The sequence below is a fragment of the Neurospora tetrasperma genome, assembly GCF_000213175.1.
Source record: "Neurospora tetrasperma FGSC 2508 unplaced genomic scaffold NEUTE1scaffold_2, whole genome shotgun sequence".
In the NCBI taxonomy this organism is placed as follows: domain Eukaryota; kingdom Fungi; phylum Ascomycota; class Sordariomycetes; order Sordariales; family Sordariaceae; genus Neurospora; species Neurospora tetrasperma.
In genome coordinates this window covers 26,269-50,067 of record NW_009799100.1, presented here as the reverse complement: position 1 = coordinate 50,067, position 23,799 = coordinate 26,269, and the positions used below count along the sequence as shown (strand labels likewise).

At 53.3% G+C, this 23,799-nt stretch overlaps 9 protein-coding genes across 9 annotated transcripts; 4 read left to right on the top strand and 5 right to left on the bottom strand.

Annotated features, from left to right (window-relative positions):
* Positions 1-603: 603 nt before the first annotated feature.
* Positions 604-1,841, bottom strand: NEUTE1DRAFT_77884 (uncharacterized protein; the record flags this gene model as incomplete). The annotated part of the gene is made up of 2 exons (XM_009850585.1): positions 604-1,144; positions 1,219-1,841. The coding sequence occupies 2 exons, from the start codon at positions 1,839-1,841 to the stop codon at positions 787-789; spliced, it is 981 nt and encodes a 326-aa protein (XP_009848887.1).
* A 1,306-nt stretch (positions 1,842-3,147) lies between these two features.
* Positions 3,148-4,745, top strand: NEUTE1DRAFT_77879 (3-ketoacyl-CoA thiolase; the record flags this gene model as incomplete). The annotated part of the gene is made up of 2 exons (XM_009850584.1): positions 3,148-3,558; positions 3,620-4,745. The coding sequence occupies 2 exons, from the start codon at positions 3,313-3,315 to the stop codon at positions 4,619-4,621; spliced, it is 1,248 nt and encodes a 415-aa protein (XP_009848886.1).
* Positions 4,746-5,098: 353 nt separating this feature from the next.
* Positions 5,099-6,028, bottom strand: NEUTE1DRAFT_40294 (uncharacterized protein; the record flags this gene model as incomplete). The annotated part of the gene is made up of 2 exons (XM_009850545.1): positions 5,099-5,291; positions 5,565-6,028. The coding sequence occupies 2 exons, from the start codon at positions 6,026-6,028 to the stop codon at positions 5,099-5,101; spliced, it is 657 nt and encodes a 218-aa protein (XP_009848847.1).
* Positions 6,029-6,690: 662 nt separating this feature from the next.
* On the bottom strand, positions 6,691-9,817 carry NEUTE1DRAFT_77878 (uncharacterized protein; the record flags this gene model as incomplete). Its single annotated transcript, XM_009850583.1, has 2 exons — positions 6,691-8,625; positions 8,693-9,817. The coding sequence occupies 2 exons, from the start codon at positions 9,815-9,817 to the stop codon at positions 6,847-6,849; spliced, it is 2,904 nt and encodes a 967-aa protein (XP_009848885.1).
* A 1,160-nt stretch (positions 9,818-10,977) lies between these two features.
* On the top strand, positions 10,978-12,963 carry NEUTE1DRAFT_128204 (phosphatidate cytidylyltransferase; the record flags this gene model as incomplete). The annotated part of the gene is made up of 5 exons (XM_009850582.1): positions 10,978-11,075; positions 11,229-11,503; positions 11,607-11,991; positions 12,053-12,858; positions 12,925-12,963. The coding sequence occupies 4 exons, from the start codon at positions 11,384-11,386 to the stop codon at positions 12,961-12,963; spliced, it is 1,350 nt and encodes a 449-aa protein (XP_009848884.1).
* A 577-nt stretch (positions 12,964-13,540) lies between these two features.
* On the top strand, positions 13,541-14,141 carry NEUTE1DRAFT_135633 (uncharacterized protein; the record flags this gene model as incomplete). The annotated part of the gene is made up of 3 exons (XM_009850581.1): positions 13,541-13,702; positions 13,822-13,999; positions 14,089-14,141. 3 exons carry the CDS (start codon positions 13,541-13,543, stop codon positions 14,139-14,141), a joined length of 393 nt encoding a protein of 130 aa, XP_009848883.1.
* A 931-nt stretch (positions 14,142-15,072) lies between these two features.
* Positions 15,073-17,607, top strand: NEUTE1DRAFT_59188 (uncharacterized protein; the record flags this gene model as incomplete). Its single annotated transcript, XM_009850580.1, has 2 exons — positions 15,073-16,767; positions 16,841-17,607. 2 exons carry the CDS (start codon positions 15,073-15,075, stop codon positions 17,543-17,545), a joined length of 2,400 nt encoding a protein of 799 aa, XP_009848882.1.
* A 189-nt stretch (positions 17,608-17,796) lies between these two features.
* Positions 17,797-19,072, bottom strand: NEUTE1DRAFT_116200 (uncharacterized protein; the record flags this gene model as incomplete). Its single annotated transcript, XM_009850579.1, has 4 exons — positions 17,797-18,104; positions 18,179-18,341; positions 18,410-18,517; positions 18,609-19,072. 4 exons carry the CDS (start codon positions 18,941-18,943, stop codon positions 17,892-17,894), a joined length of 819 nt encoding a protein of 272 aa, XP_009848881.1.
* A 522-nt stretch (positions 19,073-19,594) lies between these two features.
* NEUTE1DRAFT_98790 (uncharacterized protein) lies at positions 19,595-22,001 on the bottom strand (the record flags this gene model as incomplete). Its single annotated transcript, XM_009850578.1, has 3 exons — positions 19,595-19,667; positions 19,995-21,773; positions 21,853-22,001. The coding sequence occupies 3 exons, from the start codon at positions 21,999-22,001 to the stop codon at positions 19,595-19,597; spliced, it is 2,001 nt and encodes a 666-aa protein (XP_009848880.1).
* Positions 22,002-23,799: the final 1,798 nt, after the last annotated feature.

Here is a 23,799-nt window from a genome sequence, read left to right as displayed (position 1 = left end):
TTGAGAAGCCGATGAACCTCGGACTGGCCATTCCTGTCGTCTTGAAGAGCTTTGGAGGCGGCCGCATGGTTCCGCACGCGGAACTAATGAATGTCAAGCGGGTCCGGTGGGCACAACGGCCTATTTTATAATGCTATTTATTGGATGGTTCGCTTGGGTTCTTCAAAAAAACAGGGATTGCAACGGGCGTGCATAAGGTTGAGGTGGGGATTGTTGAGCCCCTTGAACCCCTCTGCCCCTCTCGGCCCCTGAAGATACGGGTTGAAGAACGACGTGGCGATCGAATGCTGAATGTAGAGCTCTGGCGATCTGTAAATAAAGCGAGAGAGCTGAGAGGTGAGGTCGGGGGATACACGTGCAATTGGTAGGGACGCTGGCCAAGACGAGACGTCCGGTGTCACTGACGGGGGAACCCCTAGTCAGATCAGCATTGTAACCCTTTCCTGGGGATGGCTGGGCATGAATGAGCATCCTTGGCCGCGTGGATATCGGACAGGGGGGGTGGATAACGGCTCGAGGTCTGAGAAAGAGGTCGTGAAAGTGTCAATGCCATAATGCCACACATTCGGTGTGATCCATGCGGAAGAGTAAACATGAAGGTAAGTAAAGGTATAGACAATTTTCATAGCCAAGCAGGCATCTACGCTAGCCACCTAAAGCCAAAGAGCAGCTCTATCTAAGGTATGGATTTTGAAGAAAATAACCAACAAAGCCCAACCACCAAAAAGAATACATACCTCTAGGAAGAATCAACGCTCTGTCTATCTTGCATTCGTCGATCAGTCATTACGCAAAGTTCACCAAACCAAGCAAGGAGACAAGTAGCAAAGTCACAAGGCGGGGAGTCGGCATCCTCACCGCACCCGAATCCTTACCACCCTTACCACTGTTCGGATCAACACCGGTGGCCTGTCTCCCAAGGTACCAAGCCCCAATGTCTGTCAACTCGCCATCACGGTTCAACATGGCAGCATTAGGGCCAACATTGGACACATCGGAGCGGAAAGCGCCAAAAAGGGAGTATCTTTCGACAAAGTCCAGCCGGTCCAAGTATTCCGCTGACGTTGTGTAGAAAGCTTGGGTCTCTTGTAGGTTGGCATTGGCGAGATTGTACTCGGTGACCCACATGGACTTGTTGGGAAAGCTGTGCAGTTCGGAGGTCAGCCTGTGCTCGCGGAGAGGTAGAAATGAAGAGGCGGGAGAAAGGAGTTGACCTACGCAGCAGAATATTCTCCCATATGACTAGCCAGCCCCTCGAAATTGCCATACCAGTGGATGGGGACAAAGTCGAAGGTGCAGTTCTTGGTCTTTTCACCCTCACTGATCAGACCAGAACAAGCCTCTAGAAATTTCTTGGACCACTCCATGCCCGCGGGAGCACCCGTACAAGCCGGCAGCCCTACTCTTAGTGCCTTGTAATCCTCCTGCAACGGCACAATGTTGTTCACCCACACCTGGGCGGCCACCTCGGGGTCAATGTCGCTACCGCCATACTGCCCGGGTCCATCAGGCTCGTTGAACGTTAGGATGTGGGTGACATTGACACCGCGCTCGTCGATCAAGGTCTTGATGGTATTGTAGAAGGACTTGTCACTGATGTCGGAGGGAGCGCCCCAGAGCATGGGGACAAACTCAAAGTCTGATTGGGACACGTTCGAGTAGATTTGGGAAGGCAGCGGTTTGTAGTTATAGTACCATGTCAAGTCGGTGGGAGGGGCAGTCCAAATGTAGGCGTCGTCCGGGAAGGTCGAGTTAGGAGTGAAGACCAGGCCGCGCTTGGAGTTGGCGGAAGCGGATGCGACCAGGAGGCTGGCGGCGGCCGCAATGGCTCGGGTAAACATGTCGATGGCGCGGGTGTGGTGAGGATGGGATGGGATGGGATGGGATGGGATCGAAGGCGTTTTCTTCTGTAATTGAAGTCGAAGTTGTTGGAATTGAACTTGTTCGCAATCAGCGGTTGTTGCTGACGACTCGACAGACGCGACGCCGGAGATCTGACGGATAGTTACTTGGACCAGCTTTACGAAAGTCGTATCGACGGGAGCCAGCCTTGTTCTCGCTGAATGTCGTGGGACCTGAAGGTGGAAGCTGGGATCTGGAAGTCTAAATTTCATCAGGTCAGCAAGTAGAGAGAGGGCCATCAAAGATTTTTATTTTTCTTCCTTCATGACGGTCGCCGAGCCTCGTATTTGCCACTTTGCAACCGCCCAGTCAGGCGCGTCGACAGCGCCCAGAGAAACATTTCCGTCCCGATGTGGAAATTCGATGGCGTCTGCGGGCTGACGGCAAGCGAGCTGACGGCATGCGAGCTGAGACGGGAGTGCGGCTAAAGATAAGCAGCCATCGATGGAGGAGCCAGAGACGCCATCTTCAGGTACAGTACTAAAAGCCCCATGACGCCAAGAAGAAAAGAAAAGAAAAGAGGAAGAAGATAGAAACGAGAACTGTTCGTTGTCAGCCCCAGCCAGACCATGTCCGCCAGCCACGGTGAGCCACGGTGAGCCACTTGATGACCATGATGTCAGATAGGTAGATATCTCGAGACTGTCTCGAGTCGCGGTTCTGTAATGGTCAGGAGGTTTTGTCGTTGAGGTGATGTTTGTTGGATCTGACTCCCTGTAAGGTACGTAGTGCCTCAAAAAAGAGGTCATGATGGTGGTGTTGAATGAACTCCAGTGGAGGAAATAGGATGAACTGCCGAGCGGTGGGGTTGCATGTTTGCCCGCGGGCCGCCCGGCCGTTGCAAGTGCCCGACTATCAGTTGAACGATGGTCAGTGCGTCTTGAGAGGCAGCTGTTAAGGACTGATGTGGCAGTCTGGGAAATCCCCGTCAAGCCCATGCGGGGAAATCGGTTCGCCCCGGACAATTTGATGTCTCCAGCGGCAACGAACCCACGACAGGATCTCTTTACCCCAATGTTCCACTAACAGCCAGTAACAATGAAACCCAAACACCAACTCAACCCTGACTGACATCCGTCGACAACAGACCACTCGCTGCCACTCTCACACCCGACTTCCACTTCCACTTCCCGCTGTGCCTCGGCAAACACAACCCCACTCTTCCGTTCCAGTCGCATTGGATTGTTCCATCAACGAAGTGGAAGATGCCGCCACTACTTCCGCCAGCCCATCATGGCCGATCCCTTTTAACCACGACAACAGCCGCGTCTTCGTCTTTGTCACCGTCTGTCGTCTCCTTGCCGTTGTCGATTCCAACTCCCGCCGCCGGATAACCTCACTCGTCTCCCAACCCAAGCCAAGCCAAGCCATCACCACCAAAACAAACAAACAAACACAACAACAGTCACAATGGCCGTCGAACGTCTCGGTTCCATCCTCAAGCACCTGACCCCAGGTACCGCTCTGAGCAACATCACAGCCAAGAACCCCGACGACATTGTCATCACCCTCGCCATCCGCACCCCTCTCACCAAGGCCAAGAAGGGCGGCTTCAAGGACACCTCGCTCGAGTATCTCGCCTATGCCACCCTTAAGGAGGTCAAAGAGCGCTGCAATATGGATCCCGCGCTTGTCGAGGATATTGCCATGGGTAATGTACGCAACATTGTTTGTCACTGACTGTCACATGCAGAGGCTAATGGCTGTGTGGTTGCAGGTCTCCGATGGCAAGGCCGCCTACAAGCTTCGTGCCGCCGCCCTTGCTGCCGGCTTCCCCAACACCGCTGGTGCCTACTCGCTCAACCGCTTCTGCTCCTCGGGCCTCAAGGCTGTCGCCGACATTGCCCACGCCATCTCGTGCGGCTCCATCGAGGTCGGTATCGCCATGGGCGCCGAGTCCATGAGCGTTGGCGGCGACGCCCTCGAGCAGCCCTTCGACGTGGCCGTCACCTCCCAGTCCCAAGAGTCGGCCGACTGCATGCAGCCCATGGGCTGGACCTCGGAGAACGTTAGCCGTGACTTCGGCATCACCCGCGAGGAAATGGACAAGTACGCCGCCGAGTCCTTCCAGCGTGCCGAGCGCGCCCAAAAGGCCGGCCTCTTCGACGACGAGATCGTCCCCATCAAGACCCGCGTCAAGGACGCCAATGGCGAGTGGAAGGACGTCACCCTCACCAAGGATGAAGGTATCCGCCCCGGCACTACTGCCGAGAGTCTCTCCAAGATCCGCGTTGCCTTCCCCCAGTGGGGTCCCACCACCACGGGCGGTAACGCCTCCCAGGTTACCGATGGCGCCGCTGCTATCTTGCTCATGAAGCGCTCTACCGCCGTCAAGCTCGGTCAGCCCATTCTCGGCAAGTACGTCGGCTCCACCGTTGCTGGTCTGGCTCCTCGCATCATGGGTATCGGCCCCTCCATCGCCATCCCCAAGCTTCTCAACCAGTACGGCCTCACCCTCAACGATATCGATGTCGTCGAGGTCAACGAGGCTTTCGCTTCCATGGCTGTCTACTGCCGTGACAAGCTCCAGCTCGACTGGAACAAGATGAACCCCCGCGGTGGTGCCATTGCCCTCGGCCATCCCCTCGGTGCCACCGGTGCTAGACAGATTGTCACTGGTTTGGCCGAGTGCAGGAAATCGGGCAAGAAGATTCTGTTGACAAGCATGTGCATTGGTACTGGTATGGGCATGGCTGGTCTTTTCGTCAACGAACAGTAAACAAACCCAGGGTCTGGACTCTGGATGGGAGTTGGATAGTTGAAAGCGATACCACACACTTTTTCTGTATACATTGGCGGCGCTTGATCTTGTACAAACATAATAATGACGACATGAACCACCCAAATATGCCCATATTACCATTCATATTGCTAATTGTGCTGGAGCTAGGCTACATCAGAGGTAAGCATACGTTTACAGACAGTCAGACACTTTCTATGGTGCAGTGTCCAAGGCTTGTAGCTGTATGTGACTGAAAAGGCACGTGTAAGTCATGAGTACATCATATTTTCAAACTAGGTACCTTCTACTTCCCTGCTTTCTTCTGTTCCCGCTGTCAACCCTTCAGAATAGTGAAATTTGCCAACAGAGAATTACCGCTATGACTACTACGCCAATACTGTTTAGAGGTATCATGATCTGTTATCCACACCCAAACTTATCGCTACTACATGTTACCACTGCTCCCTTTCCAGCCTAAACCACTGCCCATCCCTCCCACTCAGCCGGGTACATGGGATACACCCACTCTTGCTCCTTTTCCCAATGCCTCTGCACCCTCTCCGCCTCCTTCAGCCCCAGTGCCAGCGGTGACATTGTGCCTGGCCCGTCACCAGAGATACCATACCACGCCTCCTCCTTCGCCGACAGCTGAATATACTCCCACTCTCTCATGCTGCCAAGCTCGGCCGGAAACTGGAGGCCGAACTACGTCTCTTCTTTGGGTACCTCTTCTATTTCATGTGTGAAGATTCGCCATAATGTTGCCAAGGCCCCCTCCAAATCCCTCCAATTGTCCATGGATCCCTTGCTGGTCTTCCATGAGGACCATGACTCGGGCTGCAATGAGTCTGGGTCAGTCATCTTCTCTTGCCCTTTTATGATGCCTCGCCGCTGTTTCCAAAGCTTGAGCCAAAGCTTTTCGAAAAATCTGGCCAGATACCGGATGTTCGGCTCTGAATCGAAGAAATTCGTTGTCGGCTCGTGTTGGGCTGCCGTCGGTAGTGGGCCTAACGGGCGCTTGGTGGTTAGGATCCAAAAGACTTGGATGGTGTAACCGAGGTGAAAGGCCATCTTCATGGAAGCTAGGCTAAACTTGAGCACGCGCCCTTCGTTGAGTTTGGTGGAGTAGAACCAGTGCTTGTACATCTCTTCCAGAGCGAGGCTGGTGGGACATAATATGGGAAGGAAGACCCGAGACCACCAGGGCTTGTGTATCATTGAATGTCCTCCATGGATTAAGGCGACGAGCTGCAAGGGGGTCTGCATCTGGCCCTCCTCAATCATCTCCTTGGAGTGTGCTTGGTCAAGTGTCGGGATCGACTTCTTTCCATCACGTAGATACCAGGATCGGAGAAAGTGATGACTAACGAACTCGAAGCCGGACTCAGAGGCATCCTGATCCATGTTTGGCGAGTGGAAGTGTAGTTTTGCTGCAAATAATTGGGTGTCCTTTGGTTCTACGGGTAATGGGGGCTGTAGAATAGACTTGGGTGTGGAGGATGGTTCTTTGCTGAGATTGGATATGGCCCGATTCCCTTGGGTGAAAGGATGGAAAAGAGAATTGTGCTACTTATATATATATGTGTTGGTGACCCTGGAGATGGTTCTTCTTGCAGATGGCAAGGCCTTTTTGTCGAGGAGTGAAAGAAACTGTTTGGCGTGTTGCCGGAAGATTTTAAATACTGACGAGAAGGTAAGTGCGGTGGCGGAATCGGAAAGAGAACTCGCTCACTTAACTTCCCCATTTCCGGTTTAGTTGTCAATGAGACAGGAATGTCCCCACAGAGGACTGAGCATGCCAAAGTATTCTTCCCGCAAATCTCCATGAACGCAAGTAGGGTGCAAAAGATCGATATATCTTCCTTGGAAGTAACTAACTACACTCAAGTCACCTTATTAAACCTCTACCGCAATTTCCTCCGTCGAGCAATATTTGCTCCGTAAAGAAAACACGGTATCTCCTACCTCGTCCATGGGCTGTAGGATAAACTCAGCTACACTTGGCTCATTGTCACGAAATTAAAATGTAGAAGTTGCCCAAGGAAGAAGGACACCAAAACGTTGATCTTCGATCTGATCAAATTGCAGATCATGTCTCGTATTATCACACAACAGTAAACTTCGAAAGATCTATGGGTATCAAAAAGAAAACCAAAGTGAAATCCCTTCCCTTCTCCTTCCCCCCACCCCAAGCCTGACTGTCAGCCTTGATTACAACCTCCTCATATCCCGTCAACTTCATGTTGCCCTCCCTCAAAAACCCCCTTGACCTTCTCACCCTCTCGCCTCTCCACTGCCAGCTCCAGCAACTCATGCGCTCGCTCGACCGTCTCTTCGTCAATACCTTGCTCAAAAACCAGATCTTCTTCGGCGAAGTTGAGCCTGCCGAGAGACACTAAATAACGATGGGGGAGGGCAGCGGTCATGTTGCTAACGGCCGCAGCGTGAGGATTAACGACGCTTGATTGGAGGTTATGGCGAGAGTTCTGCCCATGCCTGGTGGCGGCATTGGGAGCTGCGCGGCTGTGCAGGGCGTGCAGGGCCGTGGATCGAATGGGAACACCGCGTGTGGTGTTGCGGCCCTTAGAAGCGCCGCGGCCGGTTCTCGGATGTGTAAATGTCGGTGGTCCGGGTGATACCGGTGTGGCAAGCTTGCGGGAGATAGGGTTGACGATGCCGGAAGTCTTGGGATGCGTGACCAATGCGTGTAACAGATTCGTCGACCTGGAAATCAGCTGTGACAATAACTGCGGTGTCGACATTCCACTATCATATCCGTGCCTCTTCCGATTGGTGTGCCCCTCTTTCTGGATATCGTTCCTCCTCCTAGTGTCATCAGAAGCGATAGAAAGGTCATCAAAAGCCATGGACGGAATATCAGCGTCATAAAGCCCGTCAACCGCCCAGCACAAGGCGGATACAATCCTCGGAATGGCCACATCGCTGTTAGCGAGCTGCAACAAACCAAACAAGCTAGAGGCAAAAGACATGAGCGTCTGCAAGGCAGCAAGCTTGATAGATACCTCGCGCGCGGATCCGGGGGAGGCCCATCTCGGAGGGGTATCGACCAAGTAGGATGAGACGCAGTCGATGATAATTTGGGCTGTTGATGCTTCTTGTGAGCCTGGTTCAGGGTTTTGGGGTGGTTTGTCGACATTGTCAGCGTTGCGGATGGGAGGAGGGGGTGGGAGCATTTGACCAGCACGACCGCCCCGACTATGACCGCTGCCGCTGCCGCGAGATTGAACCTGTGGTCGACTTCGAACCGCTAACATCGTGTTGCTATCAGCATTAGAGTCAGGCTTCGGCAACGGTCCTACGCTCCCGGGCATAGCACTCGTCCTCAACAGACTTAACATTTCCCTCCAATCCTGTTCCGGCTGTTTAGCGCTCAGCATCAGGACAACAAACTCCAAATCCATGGTCTTCCAGAACCGAGCTTGAGGTGATGTCATGTGTTGATCAACACTGGGTGGCTTTAAACACCCCACAGCACAGAGATACAGCAACCTAAGACATTGCGTAACATCGATATCTGCTGCTAACAGCCTCATGGCAGGGTCTGGATGTTGCTCCAAGTCCTCCACCGTGCCTCCTCCATCATTTACCATCTTCAAATTTAATCTCGGCAACGCCACAAGCTGGCAAGTGGTGACCACCACCGGCACCAAACTGCTCGTGATCCGTGGCGCCACATCCACAGCGTTCAGCTGCAGGATGAACTGCAACAGACCGGCGAGGTAGTAGATGGGCGAATGATAGCGCTCAGACAAGCATTGCTGCCACATATCGAGAAGGAGTTCGGAGAAGTCGACGAGGAGACGGAAGGGGTCATTGTCGGAGCTGTTGATAAGGTTGGAGACGCCCAGTTGGGGAAGACGCCGGAAGATGATGGAGGCAAAGGAAGCGGAGGGTTTTGATGGGAAGCAGAATCGCGCAAAGGCTTCAAAGGTTAGAGGCAGGGATGGGAGGGGAGAATGGTCGAGGACGAGTTTGAGAAACTGTTGCAAAGAAGGTCAGTGGTTTACTTGAAGGCGTTGGCGGAGAGGGGGATGTGGGCTCGCTCACATCATAAGGCAAACTCGGTCCGGTTCTTGTACTGGTGGACCTCGGGGCAAACAAGTCAGAGTCCTCGAAAACAGCCCCGTCCGTCTCCATCTCCAAAGCAAAAGACGGACTATCCACCGCCGGCCGCTTCCTTTTCCCCTTTGTCGGCGTACCGGTATTCCCTTGATCCCTCAACCGCTCTCTCCTCCCCGCTTTATCCCTACTGGGACTCCCCAATCCCGATACATCCACGTCACTGAACCCGTCCGGTATCCATTTCGTTTTGTTCCTGCCACTCGGCGTCATGGCGCCATCCTTGCCCACTTTCTTGGTCTTTGCTCTCCCCCGCTCTTCCTGTAGGTCTGCATTGGCAAACAGCAACTCGTTACTAGCCGCTTGCTGTGCCTTCTGCGCCTCCTGGAGCCTCTTCTCCATCTTGGCCTTCTCCTCGGCCATCTCCTTCTTAAGCTGCGGTATGTCCCGGTCATATTTGGAGCGCATGAGGTTGGCTTCGCCCTTGGCCGTCGTCAGCTGGGTGCGCAGGTTGGAGAGCTCGGCTTCGAGGGAACGGATGGTTTCGTCTTTTTGCTTGTCGACGTCTTGACCAGCGCCACGGAGGCCTTGGGTGGTCGGTGGCTGTTGGCCGACATAGGGGCGGATGATTTGAGGTGGCCGGTGTGGTTGTTGGCGGAGGAATTGGGACTGGGGAAGCGGGCGCCCGGGAGCTCCCAAAGGGCCTCGTGGATATTGCGACGGGGCAATTTGAGGGTTCGGTCGAAAAGCCTGTTGCTGGCCATATCGCTGCTGGTTTGCCTGTTGTCGTTGATGGTTCAGCCTTTGTTGGCCGGCGATGCTGGGCACGGCACGAAAGGGCTGGGGCGCTGGGTTGGGCAGGCCGGATCGTGGGAGTGACAGGGGTTGAGCGGCTTGGTCTATGACTTCGCCATTGTCGTAGTCGTCGTCGCCGTCGGATATGTACTGCGGTTGCTGGGCGGTGCTCCCGGGTAGTTGGAATTGGGTGCGTGGCGGGGCTTGCGACTGGGCCTGTCTCTGGGTGAATTGGATGGCATTGTGTTCGAGTTGTTGAAGGAGATCGCCGTCGAGATTATCGAGGTCTTCGTCGGAATAAGAGTCTAGGTCCATCATGGTGGGCGAGCATGCGCCTGGTCATGGCCATGAGCCGGCCGAGCATGTCGCGGTCTACGCGGATCGAGAAGGAAAATTAGAACATGGGGATGGGTTCAATGTTGTCATTCAGCCTGTTTGGGAATGGTGCCATGGCAACGGGCAGGCAACAGCCGACAGGAAAACGCGGGTTGTGAAGACGAAAGAAAACCAGGGTTAGGGTACAAATGATTTACTGCTACAAATATGTGCCTGCTACTAACAGAGCCACCTTGATAGACAGAATTCCCAACAGAATTGGACAAAAAGCGGCCAGGGGTTCAAGAAAAAGATTGAGAAATAGTCAGTCAAACCCAATGGAAGTCTGATTGTCCATAGATGTCGCGGTTGCGTTGGCCTTTGACAGGTACGTACCCTTCCAGCATCCTGTCTTTGTGGGGTAGCGGGACTCTTCAGTTCACATGCGGTTGATGATTGGGTGATGGACAGCTGCGAGACGAAAGGGAAGTGAAGTCGGGGAGTGTTCCTCTCAACGCATGTGATTTTGGGTGGAAAGGTCAAGCCACATTCAGGGCGTAGATTCCCGCTGTGCTACCATACATCGATGTGCAATCAGATGACTGACTGAAGCTTTCTATAAGATTTTGGCAGGCATTTTGCGGGATCGTGGAGGTCAGCTTGGAAGAGAAAATATTTTCATGACTTGTTGGAGCACCTGACTGGTCGTCGTGATTGCCTCGCTGTGAGAAGACGGCCTTTCCTTGAACTGCGCGAGTCTGACAAGGCTCAGCTTACCAAGTTAATACTAACCAGCCACTTCCTCGTCCCCCATTTGACCAATCCTTGTGCACGGATGGACAAAGCTCAGCCACATTGACGTAGCACGTCCCCCCTCGGCGTCGACACAGTTCCACTTAAGTTCGGTAGCACAGGTAGCACCGCTTGTTGGCTCGCTCTGGGCTGGCTGCTAGCGGGTGTTAGTGTTGGATGCTTGGCCGTGGCTCCTCCGCGCTTGTTCTCAGTCGTGCTTCCTGGTCCCGTCGTCCCGTCCCAACAATCGCAATCTGCTGGCTCCAGTCCAGCAAATTCCACTTTGGGACAAAAAAAAAAGTTGGAACCGACGATCAGGGAAGCCAGACGGACACATCGATAATAGGTCTGTCTGTCTGCAAGGCATCATCATTACTTATCATCATCACCACGGCATCACCATCTCGACTACTTACCTTAGTACTATTGGGGCGCTGTCGCCTTGCTGCAAAACCGAGCCTCGACATAGGTACGCTAGGAACTTCCAGCATCACGACTCGAGCCGGCCCATTAACGCCGAGGTGGACTCTCCCCCATCCAGTCCACTGACTGCTCCATCAACGGACCCCATCGATACCTATCTTCCCGTCCGTCTTTGCTGACTCCGTCCCCCGAACACCAGGCATCTCGCTGTCCTCTGCCACCAAGTACCACGACAACGGAACTCCTTCCACTCGAGTGCAATCAAAGACCTGCGCATAGTGCCATACGCATCGCGATAGCAACCGCCACTACTCCCCCCGATCGCATACCTTTGGCTATACACATACGACCGCCATGACAGGCCGGTCTCGTCGCGGGGTTAAGTTCCCCCACAGCGGCCGTCGCAGCAGCATGAGCGAGGCCAGCGAAGAGAGCTCCCCCTCCAAGACAAGGGCGCTCGCGAATATCCAAGAGGTACCTATCTTACCCATGTTGTGCGCTGCTGCCATCATGCCCAGCTCACAGCTCTGCCATGTTGTTGCTCGTGCAGTCTCGGCTAACAATTTGTCCACTCTAGAAATCAAAGGATGCCGGCGACAACCAGCAGCTTTCCGATTACGAAAAGAAAAAGGCCAACTTCATCGAGCGCACCTTATGGACCTTTGTCATGATCGCTGGCTTCTTCGCCGCCCTCTTCATGGGCCACATCTACATTGTCGTCATCATCACGGCCGTCCAGATCATCTCCTTCAAAGAGGTCATTGCCATCTCGAGCGGAGCTAGTCGCGCCCGGGACATTCAGTCTACCAAGAGCTTGAATTGGTACTGGCTGGCGGTAGCCATGTATTTTCTACACGGCGAAACCGTCATTTACTACTTCAAGCATATTGTCATGGTCGATAGAGTCCTCCTGCCGCTGGCTACCCACCACCGCTTCATCTGTTTCACCCTTTACGTCGTTGGTATGCGCAGCTCCTTCTCTCCTGAAGAGGCAAAGGCCAAGCTAACATAATTCTGCTCCAGGCTTCGTCTTCTTCGTCAGCACTCTCAAGGGTGGCCACCTCAAGTTCCAGTTCACCCAGTTCGTCTGGGCGCACATGGCCCTGTTCCTCATTGTCGGCCAGTCGCACTTTATCATGAACAACGTCTTCGACGGCCTGATCTGGTTCTTCCTCCCCGCCGCCCTCGTCATCACCAACGACATCTTTGCCTACGTCTGCGGCATCACCTTTGGCCGCACCCAGCTGATCAAGTTGTCTCCCAAGAAGACGGTGGAGGGTTTCCTGGGTGCCTGGGTCATGACCGTCCTCTTCGGCATTCTACTCACCCATATCCTGATGCGCTCCCGCTTCTTCATCTGCCCTGCTAATGACCTGGGCGCCAACATCTTTACCGGACTGGATTGCGAGCCCAACCCGGTTTTCATCCCCCAGACCTGGACCATGCCCGAGTTGCTGTTCTTCCCCACCAAGACGCGCTTTAGCATCACCATGGCGCCAATGCAGATCCACACCTTCTTTTGGGCCACGTTCGCTTCGCTGATTGCGCCGTTCGGTGGCTTCTTTGCTTCGGGTCTTAAGCGCACGTTCAAGATCAAAGACTTTGGCCACTCGATTCCGGGCCATGGCGGTATTACCGACCGCATGGACTGCCAGTTCATCATGGGCTTCTTCGCCTATATTTACTACCACACTTTCATCGCGCAGTCCAAGGTCGATTTCGACGAGGTGTTGGAGATTGTGGCGACCCGGTTGACTATTGACGACCATAAGAAGTTGTTGCTGTTCATTGCAAAGTATCTGGTCAACCACAACGCTATTGATTCTTCGGTGAGTGCTTAACCTGTTTCCTGTGCCGGTTGACGACTCATCATTACTTGCTAACATTGGCTTTAGATTGTGAACGCCATCGAAAAGTCCTTGACTAACCATTAAGGTGGCAAAGAGGCGTGTAATAACATTAGAGTAAAAAAGCAAGCTGGCCCCCCTTCGTGGTTCTAGCTGCACTTTTGAGAGAGGGCGGTGTTTTTGAACCTTTTAACCTGGGACTCAATGCGTGCCCAGTCTTTCAAGAGGAATCTGCGCTTTTGGGAAGGGCGTTGATTCTTCATCTTTCTTCGGCACATACTTTGCAACACACTGTTAGCTTGGAGCTGTGGGCTGACTGGTTGGTGCAGCAAGCCACTGCATCATGTTGCGTTTCAGAGCATATAGCGCGGTTGTTGAGACCATCCACTTCTTTATCGAGCGTCAGATGACTACAGTATTGGTGTTGTAAGGCAGATTTAGCGATGATAGATTAGTAGTCAACTTCTTGGTTACCACCTTTTTCTTTAGTTTCCATGGTTCTTACCCGGTCCAGATTCGTCCAATGTTGCCCCTGATTTTGCTAACAGCCAGCCACAAGTCATAGATGGGATGGAGTGGCCCAATGATGTTCAAAGCATCTCTCAGCTGCATGCGACATTTCTTGCTACCATGATACTCGAAGGTCTGGCTTCTAAATTGAGCGATGAACCCCTCTGCTTGGTATTGGTATAAGGTCAGCATTCCCTCGCTGCCCCTCGGTTTCTTGAGTTTCAGCTTCATCCCCATATCTGCTTTTGGTTTCACGCATCATTGCCGCGCCTACCTGCTGACCGGACCAAGCAAATCTCATTTCTCGGATACAATGGTAAGATGTCAAATCGCTTTCGATCGATGACCAATTCGCTTGACCCCACCTTCATCCCTCCAGCTAGCTCCAATCTTTCTACCTCTACTGACAACTATCCAACTCCAACTGTTACATAGGCATCCCAAGACGACCTCCGTAATGCCTTCCAATCAGGTGATCGCGACGGCGATAACACCCTCTCGGTCCGCGAGGCTGTAACGGCTGTTCAGGCACTTGGTGGACGGACGCTGGATGCTAAGCAACTCGAGAGGGCGTGCAATGATTGTGGGGTGGATACGGGGAGGGAGATGGATTGTAGGCTTCCCTTATTTACTACATATAAGCGTGGCCTCTTCCGTTAAATGGAACGCGAGATTGGAAACGACAAGGCTAATCTTTGGCAGTTGACGAGTTTGTGAGAGTTGTACGGAAGCTGGAGGGTGAAGGGGCATTATAAAGCGAGATGAATGCATCAAATGGAGAGGGACAAGAGGACTCAGAGGTTCTCGCTCCAGATGAGAGGCCTGACGTTCAGATGCTTTGGAGGTAAGAGTTAATTGTTTTAAAGGCACGAGCTGTTGAGTAGGAGTACGGAACAATGGATATTTATCCAGTGACAGAGAGCTACAAGAGTGACAAGCATCACCGATGAGATGGTTGGAAGAAGAAGTGTGGAAGAGGTAATCCGGGTTAGGGTTGAGGACGAGGACGAGGTCCGGCTGTGGTCCCGCCCGTCGGGCCAGGTCCCGTCCGGCGGCCCGGGCACCGTAGCCTTGTGGGGCCGATCTCGATTCCACAAGAAGACCCCTGACAGATGCCCGGACATCCAGATCGATGTGTCAGTGACTCGCCTCCAACACTTCGAAACCATGGTTTTAGACTGGAGGTCAAAAACATGACTTGGTCAGCTGGTCCAGACCCCTACACCTAGATCCTCCAAGTTACAAGGGGGGGGTCTTTTTGGAGGGGCCTGTGACGTCCCCCGCACCAATGGCCAACCGCATCGCACCGCAGCAGACCGCACTGCAGCCAAGCCATTTCCCAAACAAAACATTTTGTAACTTTTAGGTAAAGCACCATCTCCCACTTCGGTTTTTCACTCCGTGGTCTCCGACTGACCTGGTTGAGAACAGGCTTTGAGTAGTGTACGTCAGCTGTGTTGGGCTTGTATATTTAATCTTCTCCATCGACCGACCCAGCAACAGACACGAGACGACGACATCGGGCCATCAAAAACACGGCTGCCATCCCGACCGACCGATGTATTCGCCATAGCGACCGAGTCCTACAAGCTGCCGAGGCTTACCACGACGACGACGACGACGACGACGACGACAACAACACACGCGCTCTGAATTGATCGGATCCCATCACCAAGGGCCGCGAATATGCCCTCCCGACCTTCCTCGTTGCGCTCTATCGCTGGGCCGTTGAACTCGAACCCGCCTAATGCGCAGACACCAACGGGGCCGACCCACGACCACGCCCCAGCCCATCCCAGCGGTCTCCGACAGAGCTACACTGTCTCGTCATCATACAGCTCGACCTCGGACTTTGAGCGCGACGGCGATGAGGATAGCGGCGCTGGGCCCAGTAATGACAATACTGTCCGCTCAGTTACTCCGAACGAGAGAACTGGCCTCCTCTCCCAAGAGCGCGGCCACGGCACCTTTATCGATGCCCGAACCGTGAGCCCCAGCAATGCTAGTCACGCCGACTCGCTTCCCGGCTTCCCGTTTGACGCACCCACCGACACCGATCTCGATTTCTCCCCCTACAACTCCGAGTCGCCCAACGGCGAAGGGCCAGCATTAGGAAAACCCAAACACAAGCGAAAGAGCTGGAAGCGCCAGATCTCCTCTCACATCACCACCCAGAAAATGCACACCTCGAGAGATCTTGCCCGTCGTCATGGTGTTAAGGACACCCCCGGCATGTACCTCTCTTATTACCTCCCTGTCCTTGTCTGGGCTCGTGAATACAGCTGGTCCTACTTCAAAGGCGACTTCATTGCCGCCCTGACAGTCGCAGGGATGTATGTCCCCATGGCCCTCTCCCTGGCCGATAACCTTGCACACGTCCCTGCTATCAACGGCCTATACTCTTTCGTCTGGAATCCGCTCATATACGCGCTATTGGGGTCATGTCCCGCTCTAATTGTTGGCCCCGAAGCAGCTGGCAGTCTCTTGGTGGGCGCGGCGGTGAAATCTAGTGTCGACCTGGGAAGAGGAGGAGACGAAGACAGGGTGCTTCATGCCAAGATCTGTGGAATCGTTGCTGGCATGGCCGGGGCGATGGTCTTCGCTGCTGGAGTGGCGAGATTGGGCTTCTTGGATAGTGTCTTGTCTAGGCCGTTCTTGAGAGGGTTTATCTCTGCAATTGGTGTAGTCATTGCTGTTGATCAGCTCATTCCGGAGCTCGGCTTGAACCATCTTGTCGCGAAGCACCCCGGCATCGGACACGGGAGCTCGGTGGAGAAGCTGCGGTTCATCCTTGGAAACTTGGATAAGGTACATAAACTGACAGCGGTGGTGGCCGGTACGAGCTTTGTGGTGATCATGGTTTGCAGGGAGATCAAGAGGCGGATGCAGCCAAGGTACCCGGGAGTTGCATACGTGCCGGATCGTTTCTTGGTCGTGGTTCTGACATCCTTCTTGGCGTATTGGTTCCAGTGGGATAAAAAGGGCGTTGCGGTGTTGGGGACAGTGGAGGCGGCGAGTCATCAGACCTTCAAGTTCAGATGGCCATTCCAGCCTAGCAATATGCAACTCATAAGGGACTCGATGGGCACGTCGTTCCTGATTGCTCTGCTCGGGTTCTTTGAGAGTTCGGTCGCGGCCAAGAGTCTCTCAAGCAGCGAGCCGTTTGCTGGGATTCAGCTGAGCGCAAACAGGGAACTGGTGGCTCTGGGCGTGGCAAACTTTGTTGGCGGATGCTTCATGAGCTTACCTGCCTTTGGAGGGTATGGGAGGAGCAAGGTCAACAAGGCTACTGGTGGAAAGACGCCTATGAGCTCGATCCTCCTCAGCCTCTTGACCTTGTTCACCATCTTGTTCCTCCTTCCCTATCTTTACTATCTTCCGGTAAGTATTTTTCTCGGCGGCTCCATTCAAGGACGGCTCTCTCTTCGCTTGATATTGTACTAACTCGGCACAGAAACCCGTCCTCTCGGCCCTTATCAGCGTCGTAGCCTGGTCTCTCATCGAAGAATGCCCGCATGATATCACTTTTTTCCTGCGCCTGCGCGCCTGGCCCGAGCTCGCCCTCATGACCATCATCCTTCTCTCCACCATTTTCTTCTCTTTGACTCTCGGCATGGCCATCGGTGTCGGTATCTCTTTGCTGCAGGTCATTCGCAACGCCACCCGCCCGCGGATCCAGATCCTGGGGCGCATTCCCGGCACCAACCGGTTCGAGAACGCAGAGTTCTTCACTGACTCCCCCGACCGCTTGGAATTCATTGAGGGATGTCTGATTGTGAAAATTCCCGAGCCCTTGACGTTTGCCAACACCGGCGAACTCAAGTCAAGGCTGAGAAGACTGGAGCGCTACGGAACAAACGAGGCCCATCCCGCCCTGCCCCGATTGAGGCAGGAAGACAGTAACAAAAACATCATTTTTGATGTTCACGGAGTGACAAGCATGGATGGGAGCGGGACGCAGGTGCTGGAGGAGATTGTCAGGGGCTATAGAGAAAGGGGCGTGAGGGTCTTCTTTAGTCGAGTCCCCGGAGGCAAGGACAGTGAGGTGTGGAAGATGATGAAGAGGAGCGGGATTGTGGACTTGGTCGGAGGTGAAGGACACTTTGTAAGCGATGTTGGAGAAGCGTTGAAGATGACGGAGGTGGAACAGGAGGAGTAATGGGCGTAGAATCAGCGATTGTTCTCTTTTGTTTTGGGTATTTTGAAAAAAACGTGTGTCATTGTATTGATGTGGCAGAATGTGATCTGCCGATTTTTCAATTCTTCTTTTGCAAGGCGCTGCTTGCAACTCCAGTTTCCTCAGGCGTCACATCTTTCTGTTCCAGGTCACATCTCATTCGTTTCATACCCGAGCAACTGCTGCGGGGTCTTCCCCAAGATATATCAGTCTGTTGCTCAGAGATACTTGACGGTATTGCTTGGTATAAAGATGAGCATTACAACTTCAGGTAATCTGATTGGCTGGCTGACGTTTATTAACAGGATCCATATTCCCCAACTCTCCTTTACCAGGGAATGTTACGGCCATCGTACACGTTCTTTCCAGCGTATCCGCCATGGGACGCAGCCTCCTCCTGGGTCTCCCAGCCCTTGACCTTGATCATGGGGAACTTCCCGTTGTACACCTGTCCAGGTGTCAGGATAATGTCCAACGAGGCTTTGGCACCCTCCTCGGTTGTCAGATCAGCCATCTGGCTGCCGAGATCTGTCTTAAGCCACTGTTTACACATCAATGTCAGTCACCGCCCATGCACATACACATGATTCACGGAAGAAAAGGACATGGACGTACCCCTGGGCAGAGAGCAATGAAGGAAAAGCCCTTGTTCTGATACTCCAGCGCATACTGGACAGTCAGAGCGTTCAAAGCCGCCTTTGTGATCTTGTAGGCCGGGCAAGGCGACCACGCAATAGCTGGGTCGGAAGCGGAGGAGATTGACCCGAAGGTGCTGGTACTGGATGTGGGTATAAATTGTTAGTTCCTGTTCTGTTACAATCGAGATTCTATGGGGGGGTTTCTTACATGTTGACAACCTTCTTCAGCTCGGACTTCTCCACCAGAGGAAGGAACTCACGAGTGGTGTACTGGACGCCCAAGACGTTGACTTGGAATTCTTCCTCCAGGCCGGTCCTGCGAGGGTACAGTTAGTACGCATGAGAGGATGTACAGGTTCTGAAAATTCACGACACACATGCAACCAATAAAGAAAAGAGGAACCTACATCTCCCTCATGATATCCTTCTCCAGCGTCGGGTTGCTCATTTTCTGCATGTCGTAGTGGCAGACGGCTGCGTTGTTGATCAACACATCGAGTCCCTTGCCCTCCAGCTTCTTCTCGACTTGGGCAGCCGCTTCCTTGACGGAATCCGGGTTGGTGACATCGAGCTTGACAAATTGGACACGGGGGTCGGTCTTGGAATGCTCCTGCAGGGCAGGGACGTTGCTGCGAGCGCCAGCAAAGATGTTGCTGACTTCGGAGGACTTGCGAGAGGCGAGTTCCTTGACGAAGGCGAGTCCAAGACCTCTTGAAGCGCCGGTAATGAGGAAGGAGGCCATACTTGACTGAGACTTTGGAGTTAAATGGATGTTACTGGTTCCTTGCTGAAAGGTAATCGATCCTGAACGCTTGAGGGTCTGGAGTAGGAACAGATTGTCCGGGGATCTATGATGCTTTATCTCCGAAGCTCTCTCCCTCATAGACAGGTGTTGCATTCGTAAGTGGCACACCCTGCCATCTACCTAGCGAACACGAGTCGAAGCGAGGAAGGACAATTTGTCAGCCAGAGTCCTTCGTGACGGTTTGGTTCGTCGTTTGAACCATGATTTGTTCTTGACCTTCCAGTCGTCTTACTTACTTCGAACACAGTACAGACAGCAGCGTTTATCAGCCAATGGTTGGGGGTCATCGGCTCATGACACCACAATGGCCGATTAACCGACGCCCGATGCAGTAGCGTCCCTCCATTTCTCACCCCTGAAGACCTAAAATGAGAAAGAAAAGAGCTTGAATCTGCTCTCAGTCGTATTGACATTCCTGCATTCGCGGAGGGGGTTCTACTGTGTTCTGAGCACTGTATACATGGCAACGAGGAGAGCTATAAGTAAGTACTGTAGTAGCCCTTTGAACGTCAATATTGGATCTCTCAAGAATTCCACTTGGTTCCACCAAGTTCCACTGATGATTCGTTTCCTGCCTCCGACTTCCACTTACCGTTTCCCAATCCAGAATGTAATCGAGATGCCAGACAGTCCTTCCTGTTCGTCAAGCGCGGGTGTCTCCCTTCAGTGCCTGTTGGTGGGAGCCGGGGCTGTAGGGATTGAAGGGCCAAGAGGGGTCCACCGCATCGCGGGGTCGTTACTACACTAACGGAATTTACAGTGGTAAACGGGTTCTTGAGATAATAGCGCATCTAATTCATTGCAGGTTCGTCTAAACCCGACCTCCACAATGAGGTGCCACAACATCCTGGAAAGTCGCGCCCTGCCGCGCCCCGCCGCCCATCCCCGCGTCGAGGACCTTAACTCAACCGCCATCCAACTCACACTCACTACAAGTACAAATTTTCAACCTTTGAATGTCTCTGTCGCTGGGATGTCGCCTACGTACTCAGATTCCGGCGGAAAGATGCTGGATTCATCAAAGGCAGACCAGGTCGCCATATCCCCCACCGTAATCGTCGACATGAAGTCCTGCAGGGAGGAGGGTATATCCATCGACAAGCTCACATCAACCGACTCGGCAGATGCGGCATTCCAGCCTGTGACCATGGTAGCCTCATCGACCACCGTCTCACCCGCTAGAGAGCTTGTAGTCGTCCTAGGGGTATTGTGCAAGCTCTCGGCAGACTCGACCTCCTGCCCTTGACCCTGGGGCACCTGCAGGCCGGCGTGGTCCTGGGTTGCCACATGAATCGTATCATTCACCGTCTCTGTCAAGGTCTTTGATCTGCTTACATTCGTCTCCAGGGGCAGTTGATTGTTTCTCAGCACCTCTGTGCCACTTTTTTCTTGCGAAGTCGTCGTCCTTCTTAGCAGCTCTACCAGCGTGCTTGCCCCAATATCCGCCAGGCTACTCACCTCCGCAAGCATCTTGAGCCGCTTAACAGCTCCTTCCACAGCCTCCATACAAGCTGGCCTATTGACCATGTGTGCGTTTGCCCGCATTGGGTCCAACCGGGGTGTGATATGCTGCTGCTGCTGCTGCTGATGCATGTTCAAGCAGCTATCGTCTTCCAGAAATGATGGATCCGCACACAACTGCAACAACAGCACAGCCGCCTCAAAAGTCGACATGACGATGCCCGGAAGCCGAGTATGATAGCCCCCCAAGAGCGCGTGCAAACGCGCGACAGCCTCGAGCGACCGCAAAGCAGCACCGGCCACAGCTCTCTTCTGGTATCTCAGGAGGAGTACCTTGTAAGGGGGTAAGGACAACGAACTCGAGGGATGCCAAAACAGCAGCGGTCGGAAGTTCCAGCATAACGAGTCGTAAATGGCCATGTGCAGCATTTGTCGCTGCAGAGGTAGTTTGGGCAAGAGTCTGTCCCACGACTCGTCTGCGTCTGCAAGAGCGAATGCTGGAGGGAGCTGGGAGAGGAACTCGCGCGAAAACTTGTCGTATCGCTCTTCAGCTGCCATAATGTCATCTTCGTTGCCCTGCAGGGGGCTGACGCTGCGCCAAAAGTCGGCCAGACGGGCCTGGAGAAGCCGTTCAGTGAAGGGGTCGGGCGCTTCCAGGCCGCGGTTGAGGGGCATTGTTGGTGGTGTTTGTTCTCCCTTGTCTCTGTACTCGGGAAGAGCGTGCAGCTGAGGCCAGTTCCTGGGGTGTAGGCGGCCTGGAAGTGCGTGCATGCGGTCTAGCTGGCGGGAAAGAAGACTGTCCCAAGTGTAAAGGTTGCAGAAGATGCGACGAGCCATTTCCTTTTCTGTTTCATTCGCCCCAATCGCGGTTACGCTATCGCTGTGAATACCTATGCTCTGGGCGATGCGAATAGCACGACTCACGGCTTCCCAGCAGGCCTTGATGTTGCCTTCGGTTTGGGACTTGAGCGCGGCAAATGCAACTTGATGGACTCGAATCAAGGATCCTCGACCATCGAGCGCCCAGCTCATGGCCTCCAGAGTATTGGCGATATCGTCGCACTCATTTCGCACATCGGCAAGCAGCACACCACGGATCCGATCGAGTGGATAAATCGGCGAAGGTAGGAATTGCAAGGCATATGAGACAATGCGAAGCAACAGGACGCCAAAATCCACGTCCATTACGCGGATTTGCCTGGGTACGTCGTTGGCGTCGGCAGCACGGCATTCCTCTGCCGAGAGTGTGTTACACCAGTCTTGATACTTGCTCATCAGCCACGGAACGTGGACTACCTGATCCATCCTGGTGGGACGAATCATGGTCAGTTCGGAACAGACATGAAGCTTGGGGTGGGGAGGATGGATGTAACCGTGGGACGTACCAGCTGATCTCTCTTACAAAGAATTGCACCAGAAAGTCAATGATCTGTCGATCTGGAATGTCGCGCATGACGCGATGAACATCTTCGGCGGCTTCAGCTACAAGAACTGGAGAGCTCTCAGAGTCGAGATTGTCCTGGCCGAGTCCCATCTACATCAATTGTTAGCTCACGTCTCTACAGTTGTGTATACGTTTGGGACCAAGACATGGAGCTCCACTCGCCTTTTGGATGAGTGCCAGTGTGTTGCTTTTACTCCCTTCGAAATAGCCAAACGATTCAGCCAGAGCCCGTCCCGACCACGTCTCCGTGGTATTTGTCCAAAAGCGGGGTCTCGCAGATCCGGACGAACATCCCGGATAGTAAGAACCCGTTCCCGCGCCCGCTCCCGCTCCGGCGGTACCCCCCCACCGGCTCCACTCATTCCGAAGCAGATCCCGGCCTCCCCAACTTCCACTCCTCCGTCGCTGATTACTAGTGTATTTGTACTCTCCCGTTTTTAGTGCAAATCGGGCGGAATATCTCTCGAACCGGCGTGGTGGTTCTTTCTGTATGCCAAACGTGATCGACGGCGCTGTCGTGGATGACGACGATGCGGATGATGCACCGGGACTGGTCGCTGAGCTGGAACTGGGGTTTGCGTAGTAGACGCAAGATTCAATGCACCGTCGGCGAGAGCAGTGGTTACACGGGATCTCTCGGTTACACTGTCGGCGTAGCACTGTTAGCACATGGCTCAAAACCCGAAGGATGGAATTGGGATGCGATCATCCGCAACGTTTTTGTCCCACCAACCTTTTGTTTTCGATTGTAGCATGGTAGACACGAAGAGATTGGTCGTTTTCGAGGAGGGGCGGGAACAAAGCTCATGGTGGGATACTGTACAGCCAAAAATCGACAGAATGTTAAAGTCCCAGGCTTGGCAATCCTTCTGAAGTGCGAGGCGGCAAGACATAAGCACTTCTTGTATGAGTGAAGTGTCGGATAAATCACGCACGGAGGGGTGTGCAGACGTTTCCCTGGGCCTCGCTGCCTTATCAACGTCCTCTTCTTCTCCATTGTACCGAATACCTAGTGTAGTCCCTTGCGCCCGGTAAGGGTCCTGTCGTATCAGGTGATTGGAGTAAGACAACGGCCTCGATGCCAAACAAAAGTCATGCGTTACGTTGCGATCAACTGAATCCTTCCATGATACCGTATGTGATTGTTTGAAGCACATGGAGGCGTGATGGGACTTCAATTGGCTGCAACAAACTCAAGGAAAGACTTCCGTCGGCAAAATCAAGATTATCCGATGATGCCTCCTGTCAGCTAGGTACTCTAATAGTAGAGGTAGGCATGTAGAGGTACCCGACCTTGGTGTTTGCCAATTCCCGGTTGCGGCGTTAGGGATTAGGCGTTCAAGCACGTTCTTTTGTTCCATGGCGAACAGCTCGTGGACAGTCAGAACTCAAGGCTCGGCTCATCCTTCCTATTCTAGTAAGATGAAAAGCCACCTGGGCTGAGCAGGGACGACCTAACCGATCTCAAGTTGGATAATCTACCTCTACATTGCTCAGATACGCCCAATCAAGACATATCCCGCATGTGATGGATACCTCTATGTATTATCAACCTTGATTTGTCTCGCTTGCGGTGCATGCGGTACACAATTCCGCTACCCCGAATTATATCATGTAGAGTAGAGGTACTTGATCCTTCACGTACGATCCCGTCTACAAACAGGAACAATCCTCACTCTCATCTATCACATTTTCTCCTCGAGTTCTACCATCCGACAGTGACTCCAGAGTTGAATAAAGGTTAAGGTTTTTTGGTGCATGTTTCGACCAAGTCATTGAACGTCGGATCAATCTAAACCCGTACTTCTTGGTGTGTCTCCTACGCACCTGCCACTAAAAGAAAATATAGGGATCTGCTCAGGCAACAACGAAGCACCTTATAATGTGA